An 11,994-nucleotide genomic window follows, 5' to 3' on the forward strand; every position below is an offset into this window, starting at 1 on the left:
CAGTTCCTTTCTTATTTCTTTATCTGTTTTGTATACCAATGCAAGAAAGCCATGCATTCCTCCCCTCCCCCTTTGAGATTTTCATATGTTTCTCAGGGGTCCAACTGTGTGGCAGGAAAGTTAGATAAACCCACAAATGGACATTCTAATAATGAACTATTATTTATCAAGCAGCTAGGAAAGGATCAATAATATTTTAAATAGGACAATAAGGTTAATTTCCCTCAAAGGGAAGAATAGATAATATGCATGTATGTCACCTTGGGTTCCATGATGGAAGAAAGGTGGGATATGAATGCAAGAAAAATAAATAAATAAAAATAAACGTTGATTATATTCTTGTACGTATCTACATGGCCAGACTGCTTTGCTAAAGATGCTTATTTTGTCGATAATCAGTGCTGTGTGCTAGGCATCAATTTTAGTTACACAATTTTATGCCACCAGCAGAGTTAAATGTTTAAAATCTATCACTAGAGATCTTATAATAGATTATTATAAGAAAAATGAATAGGGTACTGTTGAAATCATGGCTCCTTAAATTTGCATAAATGTAAAATGTTAGCGGGGGAAGAGAAAGGAGAGGGAAATATGTGTACAGGTTCCTATTGGTTGGTAGTGAAATTTGTGAGAGTGTGCATATAATTTAGTACAGAAGAGGGATTGATTTACTTTCAAGTATAGTTTTAAATACATGCCAAAAAGAAATGATATTCTGGCACTTTCTATTATATATTGATCCCTAAGCAAGCAATCCAACACTCAAAAGTACTATATGTGAAGTCCATGGGTTGTACAGAACTACATTTCTTCCTTGGAAAATACTTTAGGAGCAGTACCAAACAAGAATTGGCTTAAATTATGATTGAAAATAAAGGATCTCTTACGGGACCACCACGGGGACCTGTTGGACCATGAGGCCCAGCTGTACCAGGCTCTCCCTGAAAGAAAAGAATTTTTTTTTTCAGAATTGGATTCTTCAAAATGTGCACAGTTGACATTTACATATGAATAATAATTCCCATTTTGGAACGAGACCCATACCTTGTCTCCTGGTTGGCCTGCTGGACCGGGGGGTCCAATGGAACCGACAGGACCCTGCAGGATGAAATATATATATTCAGCAGTGTAATATTAATAAAAAATGTGAACACAACTTTCAACAAAGTCTGGAAAGCAAAAGTGTTCTGAATATTCTTCTCCAAAACTTCTGGTTTCCTTCTGGTAATGGTGGCACAGAATTGATCGCTCCACAAAAAAGCAATCAGCTCCGAGGCTGATAGGTGATCTATAGGGTAAATCTGGGTTGTTGCTGTTTTATACTTTCATGCTATAAGAATTAGTGATGGTGCTGAAATTCCAAATTGGGTAAGGGATTGGAACTGAATCTTTCACTTTGGAAATACCAAGCTGAAGTCAAATCTCTGCGTCTCAAAATAGGCTCACCCACTACCAGTAGTCAAAGCTGATCTCCACCACTAAACACACACACACACACACACACACACACGTGTTAAGTTGGGGAGAAATGGCTAGGAAGGTTCGAAACAGTCAAACATCTATTAACGCTGAGGAGCATAGGCTATATAGAAGTTTGCATTGCCTCCCAGCTCAGGAGCATCCACTGCTGCATGGGAGCATAGAGTGTGTGGGTTACAATCCCTCCCAGCTCCATCCACTGAGCAGAGAAATATTGGAAAACTGCACTCCCTGTGCAGTAAACGCTCCTGAACATACACATGACTGTCTATTTCCAATGTGACCTGTGCCATTGCTACCAACCCTCCCTGCTGGCCTCCGCTGCTGGTTCCTGCCCTCTGGACTTACCTGACAAGGGGAAGTTTGGGAAACTGGGGAAACTGGTAGGGAAGGTTAGCAAGGAGCTCCCCAGACTCATATAATGAGCTGGAAGAGAACTATTGGAAATCCACCATGTATTAAATAAAGGGATGTTGTAGCCAAGTTATCTAAAAATGAACCCATGGGAGGTTTTACTCACTCGGACACCATCTTTTCCAGGTAAGCCGTCTCCACCTCTGCTACCAGGCTCTCCCTGTCAAACAAAGCTTATATGGTTACCAGAACAGGAAAAGGGGAGAAAGAGGAATCACTGCTATTTCTTAACATTGCTAAATCACCAGGAGTTAGTTTGCTGCGATCAGTGTTGTAGATATGACTCTCCCAACAGAGTCAATCTACTTAGTGTCTGGAAAAGTGTCATTCCCTCCCTGCCAATCTGTAATTTATGTTCCTATGCCTATTGTTACCAGTGGCACAGAACTGGTATACAGCGAGCTGTGAGAAAATACTGGTTTTCACAAAGTATATAAAGTATACAAGCAAGGATTAGGAAGTATTAGAAAGTTATGAATCAGGACGCTGAGTCAATCATGGAACTCAAAGGCAAATCTGATCAATAAGTTCAGGGTTAAAGAGTCAAACCGAACCAATCCCACTAATATAAACATAATATGGTGATTAATAACCCATTCTTAATCCTTTTTGTTTCAATTAGAGTCCTACTGACTCCAATGGAAGCTAGGTCCATGTAAATATATTTAGGGCAGGGGTGAGAGAGGTATGCTACCTGAAGATTTGACCCCAATATTTTTATATATCATTTTGTATCCAAAAAGTGGGGATCTCAGGAAAGATAAGTACCTGCAGCTTTTAGTGGCCTCATCTGGCAATGCAGTTTTTCAAAGAACCTATGATCAGGTCATAGTAAAGCTAGCCAGATGATCATTATGAGTTTAGAATAGCATGCGTTGTTGTTGTTGTTGTTGAGTACAGAAGTGCATACCTTGTCCCCTTTAGGTCCAGGGTTTCCATTGGCTCCTCTATCTCCAGGCATTCCTTGTAAACCTTGTAGTCCGGGACCTCCAGGAGGACCTGGAGGACCACCTGGGCCCTAGTGGAATGTTTTAAGAAGCTATTACATGACAACAAAAGAGGAAGACCGGAAATATTTTGTAAGGTGTGCACAAAACTAAATAAACTTGTACATACCTTTGCACCTTCTGGTCCAGGAGGGCCAGCTCCACCTCTGCTTCCTGGGGGACCCTGAGGTCCTTGTGCACCTCGTTCTCCTGGGATGCCATTTTCACCCTAATATGAATTAAAACATTTTGCTTTGCACGATCTCCAAGGGCCACAGCATGTATTTGGTTCCCAGCCCCCCTGTTCCATACTTAAACACACACACACACACACACACAAAACCACACACAGAGCAGTTGTTACAAAATGTACCTTGGTCCCTGGGAGTCCTGGAACTCCATTTTCACCTCTTGGACCCTGTTATGAACCAAATGCAGATAGATTACTTACATGTTTCATGAAATACATATTCATTAATGCTTAAGACTCACCCAGGCATTTTCTTTTGAGCCATGTCTCCAGTTTATTACCTAATATATACAGTTGTCATACTAATACAATCCATTAGAAGCAGGTAAACCTCGTGATTTTTATCATATTGATCAAGTTTTAGTCATTTTATATAAACCTAGGGACTAGCTTTGCCAAGTGTTATTGGGAGGCATTGCAATATAAAGTTATTTTGTGGGCTTATTACACTTTTGCTGCTCATATTTAGATTTTCAAATTGTTTCAGATGCTTCTTAATTTTCATGAAAAGTTATAATTAATTGTGTACAAATCTTTGCTGCTCTGAGTAAGATACATTTGTGCAATTGACTTCAAAGTTTGATTTTATTTTTAAAATAAATATTTGTTTTTAAATTACTTTTAATGCTATTAACAAGGGGCACATCTTTCTTTCGTGAAATTTTATGCCATAAATGTGTAAGAGTAATCTGCCCAAATGGATAGAAAAGTTATTATAATGTCCATAATGGAAAACATATATATAATACCACAGCTGCATTCTGAAACACACTAACTAAGAATTAAGATACATTGAATATGGTAAATCTTACTTTCATGCAAAGCTGCATAATATTGCATTCCTAGCCATCTTAATATAACCTGGCAATGCAATCCTGAGTAATTGATTGGATTTATAGGTCATGTCATGGCCATAGTTCTCAGACAATGGATTGCTCACACTTCAGTTGCTAAAGGTTCTGTGTACAGTACAAGTAATAAACTAGACATCTTTCAAAAGCTTACAGTGCATCTAATTATCTGTTATTTTGGTTTGAAGTAAACTATACATTATTTGGATACAGAAACTGAACCTGTACTAACTTTCTTTAAGGTTTTAAAAAGATAATTCCATTCTAATTTATCAAAACCCTTTTTGACCTGTAGGAAAAAGCTAACAACTCACACTCTTTTCTGTCCTCGTGTTTAGTCCTTATATAATAGTTTTTTATGCCCTACAGTTTGTATGAAATCCTGGCATATCGGGAGAATATAGATTTTTATTTAAGTAAGAAGCAAATATTGATGGAAACATTTTGTAGACATTGCTTTAAAAAATATAGCTTTAAAAAAATCATATTCCTACTAAATATGAATTTATTTGACAACAGTCATGATTATGTGATATGTTTTCTATAAATATGAACCTTGTATTCCACTATGGAATACATTTTATGCTACTCATTCTTTTTAAAGTTTTATATTATTATTATGGTTTATTTTTCTACTATGTTGTAGGTTTTTTTTAAAAAAAATATTTGGCTCATGAGTCACATCACTTCATGGCAGTAATTACTTGGCATGTAATACCTCATTAATTGTTTAATGAGGTATAATAATTTAAAGCTATACTAGAAACTAATCCCCACCCCACCACTGCCCCTGGAAAATGGCTCTATGTCAACATACAGTTAGGACTCAGAATTCATTATAGCAACCTTGGAATTTTCCTTTTGTCCCAGGTTTGCTAGGGCTGATATTTCAGCAGTGATATATGCCACCATTTCCAGATATCATTTAGATGCTGCTGTGATAGTATGTGGGAAAGCCTGCATGTTTTTCACCACACCACTCAGCACTGTGTACCTGTGCATCCATATTTTTTCATTTTTTTTTTGGAGGTGAAGATTGAGGGGAAAGAGGAGGGAAAAGAGAAGATGAAAGGACAACTTACAGCTTCTCCAGGCTTTCCATTCTCTCCGGGTCCGCCAGGAGGACCAGGTAGTCCCTAGGAGAGGCAAAAGAACTTGTTACACACATATAGGTCTGCTTTTCCAGCACATAAACAGCCAAATGGTGTTGCATGACTTTATAAATAAAAATTCAGAAAGAGTAGAAAGTAGCTTCCTCCACTTAGTGATTTCCATCTGAATATAGGCATTATATTGTGTCAAACCACTGACCCATCTTTTCAGTTATTGTCTACTCTGATTGGCATCGGCCTATTTTCCCCACCTGCCTGACATTCTTTAACTAGAGATGTCAGGGAATAAGCCTAGATCCTTAAGCATGCTAAATGGCTACTCCATCTCTGAGTCAATACTATCTCTCTTCCATGATAGAGCACAAATGTGCAGTTCGAGAGTAACCCTAACAAAGGGTATGTTTGCAGCCTGTCACCAATAATTGTTCGTATAGTCAAATGTGAGGATAACCTGAAGTGTCTGTGTCAAGGAAAACATCTGTAGGAATATTGAAGGAAACCTACAAATAGGATTATAGATAAATTCCTTGGGAGGTATTTATGGATTTTTTACACTTTACGAATATGGCCAACTCCTTTTAGATGACCAGTAGCTAAATTTGATAACTCGATGGTGTCTTTGCAGTTGGGAAAGGCATAAAAATACAGAGTAGAGAAATCTATGGTACCTTGCTTTTTTCTGGCTGAAATTGGCTCAGAGTTACATTGCTCAAATCCCACTGATTCTGATGGGATGGGATAAGCAAGCTGAGTTCAGGATTGCAGACTTGAACATCAAAATATAATTAAATGATTCGAGTCATAAATGCATTTCCACATTTTCGCCCTAACTTGCTTTAAAAGAATCTGGTTTGGAAAAAAATATATACTCAAGAATGAATAACAGCTGAATATCAAAATACCTGGAATCCAGGTGGTCCTGTTGCTCCTGGCTCTCCTCTTTCCCCAGAAGGACCCTGGAAAAACAGAGGGGGAAAGTAGTCATAATAGTTTGCCAACACACTCTACTCATCATTGGCACATCTGTACTGTTTTGTTCCTGGATATGTTGAGATAAAGAAACAATAAGAGGGCAACACTAATCAAGAAGAAGAAGAAGAGTTTGGATTTGATATCCCGCTTTATCACTACCCGAAGGAGTCTCAAAGCGGCTAACATTCTCCTTCCCCTTCCTCCCCCACAACAAACAGTCTGTGAGGTGATTGGGGCTGAGAGACTTCAGAGAAGTGTGACTAGCCCAAGGGCACCCAGCAGCTGCATGTGGAGGAGCGGAGACACGAACCCGGTTCACCAGATTACGAATCTACCGCTCTTAACCACTACACCACACTGGCGTAGAAGAAGAAGGTGGCGGTGGCAAAAGTACTGAATTCCTGAATTCCTGATGAATCATTCCCTGTTCTGCTCCCCTCAATCTCATTTCCAATGCTATCGGAACAAACATACTCATTTTCCCTAAATATAAAAAAAAAAAATACTTTGCATGGTTACCAGATGAAATTTGTGCCCCACTGTCCCAGACAGAATTACAGATAGGATGGGTGATAAATTTGTCTTTTTATAGCCAATAGTTACAATTTTAGTAGATATGATATAATTGGGATGCTGCAACAGTAATAGCAGGTTGGAGTAGACAACCTTTGAGGCCCCTTCCAACTCTGAGTCTATGAAATTGTTTTCATGTTTCTCACTGAAGCTTACTTACAGAAGGTCCTGGAGGGCCTTGTGCTCCTGCTTCACCATCCTTTCCTGGTTGTCCCTGTTAAATAATAAGAATTGGTGTTAGTAACGGTCAGCATAATGCCATAAAGATATAATATGGAATTACTAGCAGATTGATTAATTCTACTCACCAGTCCACCAGGAGGTCCAGGCGAACCTCTCTCTCCATTTTTACCTGGTGAACCCTAAGAAATACAAAACATATGGCAGAGTTGAAATATATCTCTGAAATCTTTTTTTGTTTTTAATAGTGGAAAGTTTCAATGGCTGTGGACTGAAAGCAATAAAAGTTCAATATACTACATTCTATTTATTATCAAGATAATGTGATAGAACCATAATTAATGGCCAGTTACAGACATTCAGGGGTGCCATACTCAAAGTAGAAACAGACAGGACTTTTTTCCAGCTGTAACTCACTGGAACTCAGTTCCAGCACCTCTCAGGTGGCCACCATTGCCATTCTAAGAGAAGAACAGAGGCATTCATGGTGAGTTCTGGCACCTCTTTTTTTGAAAGAGAAAAAGCACTGGAAACAGATATTCTGTTGTCTGAGTCACAGCACCATGAGTTTATAGAAGCTGTAAGTATAATAAGTAAGTGTAGCCTCTTAAGTATATATTCTTCAGATTATACTAACCTCACTACCTTTGGGACCAGGAAAACCCATCACACCTGGTTGACCTCGTGGACCTGCTGGTCCTGGGGGACCACTCCGCCCTGATTCTCCCGGGGACCCCTGATGAAAACAAATGCAAATTAAATGTATAGGGACATGTAAAGAAACAACAGAGAAACATGAAAACCCCAAGGGATCATCTTGCTGCTGTGAATTAAACAAAGACAGTTCTAAATTATCCTGTCATTTTAAACATTCTTGAACGATTTAAAACACACACACACAAAAACAAGAAAGCCCTAAGAGACTGAAAGTATACGTTCATCTAATAATATTTGGTGTCCCCATGAATGTTAGCTAAGTAGGGTTGACAGTGCCATTTAGTAAAACCCAGAGTAAAAGCTTTGCTAATATAACTTCAGAGCAAACCAATGTACTCAGTAAATTTAAATAAGCTGCTATATTTATTTTATTACATATGTGAAAATCAAGGATGGTAACAGGAGTGGCATAAAGTTATTTACTTACAGAAGGACCTGGTTTTCCATCCTGTCCTGGGCTTCCTGGGCTTCCTGTTAAACCCTGCACAAGGAAATCAAAATAGTATTTGTGCAAAAGAGACCTTTCGTAAGAGGACATTTTAGGTTTCCATTTTATTTTTCCCACTGTTACAGCATTAGCCTTGAAGACAAGCTTCATTAAGTGGTAGGGCATGTCATTTTAGGGTGTGAAACTTAATTTTTGCTAATCTCTCCGGTGAAGGGTCTTAAAAATTTCGGTGTGAAAAATTCAATTCTGCTATTATTTTGTGGCTGGACAACTATTAGCTTGGTATGTCTACTTTTGGTGCAATAGCACACAAAATGCTTTCAGAAAACAAAATAATTTGAATTTTCCCTTCTGCAAATGTCAGGTGATGCTAGATAAATTAATTAAAAATATAATTGCAAGTGCTTGGCAAATATTTTCAATGAATTACGCACATTTGGCTTGCTTAGAAAAACTAAATTACATTACTTTAACCAAAATTCCTTTTGAATTCCAAAGTCATGTTACAACTTTTTATCTCCTCTCATTTTTGGAATTTGAAAGTTGACAAATTCAAGATGTCCTAGTGGTGCAGTCAAGAAACAAGTCCACCATTTCTTCTCTATAATGAAGCACAGCTCTTTATAAGATTGACCACTAAGTGCATAGGTGTAAATGGATTCTCAAGGACTTGGACATTGGTAGGGAATTATCTAGAAATCTAGAAAGTTGGTATCTGGATATTAGCAGAATAAAGTATTGGCATATGAGCTCTTTGTTACTATAGCTAGTCATCTTAGCCATCACTAATATGGAATATATATAATATTGTGTGTGTGTGTGTGTATGTAAAGAACCCCTCGACAGATAAGTCCAGTCAAAGGTCTATGGGGTTGTGGCGCTCATCTCGCTCTCAGGCTGAGGGAGCTAGCGTTTGTCCACAGACAGCTTTCCGGGTCATGTGGCCAGCGTGACTAAACCACTTCTGGTGCAATGGGACATTGTGATGGAAACCAGAGTGCATGGAAACGCCATTTACCTTCCTGCTGCAGCGGTACCTATTTATCTACTTGAGCTGGTATGCTTTTGAACTGCTAGGTTGGCAGAAGCTGGAAGAGAGCAACGGGAGCTCACTCTGTCGCAGAGATTCGAACCGCCAACCTTCTGATCGGCAGGCCCAAAGGTTTGGTGGTTTATAGCAGAGCGCCACCCGCATCCATATCTATATCATCTTTATCTATATCATCTATCTATCTATCTATCCCACCCAGAAGGTATTTTAACTTACTCTCATTCCTGGAAGACCTGGGCTACCATCACGTCCTGGTTCACCCTGAACGCCTCTTTGTCCTGCAGGACCAGGAGAACCTCGTTCACCAGGCCCACCCTTAAATGATATTGAAACAAATTGCAATATAGGATTAGTAACAGATTGTGGAAATATAAAGTTGTATTGTAATTTGAGGAAAAACAATAAGCAAAGTAGAAAGTGAACAGTTTAGCAGGAAGAGAAGAGTATACCTTTTCACCTGGAAGTCCATTACTGCCAGGAGGGCCGCGAAAACCTGGGGCACCCTGAAGGAAAAAACCAACAGAAATGTTCATGTTGTGGGTCACTTAATAGCAGAGGAAAAGGATGCGTTGAAGTATGCTACATGCCAACCAAGCAGAGATGTCAAATGCATTTTCAATCTTTTATTTGTACTGAGATGTCCACATGACAGTATATATATGAGATGATGTATGAGATTTAGTCAAAATAATAACTGTAGGCGACATTTCACATTGGATGAAAAGTTTATCTGTTGGTTCTCTAGAATTCATGTACACTGGACCTGATCCAGCTAATGAACGGACAAGGTCTTTGTACCGAGGAGCTTACAATTTAATACTACCAACGGTGAAAAGTGCTATAGTTGAGGACCATGCTGTTTCTCAAACAACAACAAAAATAATAATTAAAGAATGACAATCTCGTTGGCTTTTTTCTAGTGAAAGAAGCTCTTACTCCATTTCATTCTCTTGAATTTACTGTCTTCTGAATAGTCCCTTAAGTTGGGCAAGGCTAATGTTTCGCTGCTTCAGTGGGATTTAGGTTGCAATCCTATCCATACTTAGCTGGAAGTAAGTCCACTGAATTCAGCCTGAACTTAATTCTGAGCAGACATTAGTCTGGTTGCACTGTTGGTCACACAAGTCATTTCAAAGGTGTGTTTCCCTTTGTCTAAAACCTGATCTGCTGAGTACTTACGCGTTCTCCTGGACTTCCAGGTATACCATTTGTGCCAGGTTGACCAGGACCCCCTGCCTTGCCTTCTTCTCCTGGAGGACCAGCAGCACCGGGAGTACCATTTTCACCCTTATAATGAAATACAGTAAAATATTATTAACTGGTAAAGCTGGAGGAGTCCCAAAGATAAAATCTCACTACAGCAGTGTACCGGTATCCTTTGAAACCAATTTTCCATGAGCAGGAATTACAGTTCCCCCCCATCCAAACCTACTAGGTACTGGGTTGACAAATACTCACTCGTTCACCTCTTGGTCCCGGTTCTCCTTTTCCGCCATTCTTACCAGGTTCACCCTAAAAAGAACATACAACCCTTAAAATTTAACCAAAAGACTTATTAAACAGCAATTGTTCCAGCAGGTAAAGCACTTCACATTATAAAAAGGTAAAGGTAAAGGACCCCTGGATGGTTACGCCCAGTCAAAGGAGACTATGCGGTGCGGCGCTCATCTTGCTTTCAGGCCAAGGGAGCCGGCATTTGTCTGCAGACAGCTTTCCAGGTCATGTGGCCAGCATGACTAAACAGCTTCTGGCACAGCAGAACACTGTGACGGAAACCAGAGTGCATGCAAACACCGTTTACCTTCCTGCCACAGTGGTACCTATTTGCAGTATCTACTTGCACCGGTGTGCTTTCAAACTGCTAGGTTGGCAGGAGTTGGGACAGAGCAATGGGAGCTCACCCTGTCATGGGGATTCGAACCGACAACCACAGCGCCACCCACATCCCTACACCTCACATTATACTTCTGATAGAATGTGAGGTTTCACTGACTTAGACCAAATGAACCACACACGCTAGGAGAAAAATTGTGCTGTTCTGTAATTTAGGATCACGTTGTATGCATTTGGCGAAGTGGATTCTGCAGCACTAAAGCTTTTGCCATGACACTCTTTGTCATTTTGCTGCAACAGGGTAGCTGCCCCTGCGGTCAAGATTAACGGCTGTTTCAGACATGCACATTCACCGCTTGACTTGCTTGTTTGAATGAGCCAGCAAAGATCAAACACTACAATGACAGCTTTCATAAAATCTCACAGTGGCTTGGACTTAATCATACATAGAGTAGACCCATTGAAATCAATGGGACAAGTTAGTCACAGCTAACTTAAGTCTCATTAATTTCAATGAAGCTACTCTAAGCATGATTATGCCTTGATCAAACATGGCTTTTCAATGCGCTTGGGTTACACCCAAGCAAAAAGCAATCTAGTAAAATCTGCTGCTGAATATTCATCTTGAGCACAAAGTATTGTCAGCAAATATGACCCATTGTCTGCCATGATCTCTCAAGAATTCTTGCTATTTAGGATGCAAGGCACATGGAATTATTCCTAAGCATGACTGAACCCACCCTAAAGTTACGCATTTTTATTTGTCGTGCCACTATATCTAGTAAAATATTTTCTTATCATTAATATTTTTGGCTTCTAGTGCCATCCCCATTTGTATTATATTGTCAAGGCGTCAAGAGTCCTTCCCTCCCGTTGATAACTTCACAGATAAGAATTAATGAGCAGTTTATAATTTATAGTCTTTTTTTATTCAGTCATCTGGTTGCAAGCAAAAATCCACATCTCTCCACTAGGAGAGCAGTTGGCTACTCTAAATCCTTCCCCTTCCATACCCCACAACATCCTGGGCACCAGCAGTAAGTTCCTCCTCTCTGCATTCTTTGTTCTCTAATACAGACAGACCTCCTAGTTCTTGGGGAGGGGGGTCCCTCACACTCTAATGACGTC

At 39.6% G+C, this 11,994-nt stretch overlaps 1 protein-coding gene across 2 annotated transcripts in view; it reads right to left on the reverse strand.

Moving 5' to 3' along the window:
- COL3A1 (collagen type III alpha 1 chain) overlaps positions 1-11,994 on the reverse strand; it is a 95,298-nt gene that overhangs the window by 20,091 nt on the left and 63,213 nt on the right. For both annotated transcript variants that reach the window (XM_083626256.1, XM_083626257.1), the window contains 16 exons: positions 10,492-10,545; positions 10,213-10,320; positions 9,483-9,536; positions 9,250-9,348; positions 7,962-8,015; positions 7,455-7,553; positions 6,946-6,999; positions 6,798-6,851; positions 5,995-6,048; positions 5,063-5,116; positions 3,253-3,297; positions 3,010-3,108; positions 2,804-2,911; positions 2,000-2,053; positions 1,045-1,098; positions 888-941 (listed from right to left, as the gene is read on the reverse strand). In XM_083626256.1, the coding sequence (XP_083482382.1) occupies positions 888-941; positions 1,045-1,098; positions 2,000-2,053; positions 2,804-2,911; positions 3,010-3,108; positions 3,253-3,297; positions 5,063-5,116; positions 5,995-6,048; positions 6,798-6,851; positions 6,946-6,999; positions 7,455-7,553; positions 7,962-8,015; positions 9,250-9,348; positions 9,483-9,536; positions 10,213-10,320; positions 10,492-10,545 (1,098 nt within the window). The remainder of the gene's footprint in view (positions 1-887; positions 942-1,044; positions 1,099-1,999; positions 2,054-2,803; positions 2,912-3,009; positions 3,109-3,252; positions 3,298-5,062; positions 5,117-5,994; positions 6,049-6,797; positions 6,852-6,945; positions 7,000-7,454; positions 7,554-7,961; positions 8,016-9,249; positions 9,349-9,482; positions 9,537-10,212; positions 10,321-10,491; positions 10,546-11,994) is intronic.

This window comes from Podarcis filfolensis (genome assembly GCF_964270895.1).
Source record: "Podarcis filfolensis genome assembly, chromosome: 1".
Lineage (NCBI taxonomy): Eukaryota > Metazoa > Chordata > Lepidosauria > Squamata > Lacertidae > Podarcis > Podarcis filfolensis.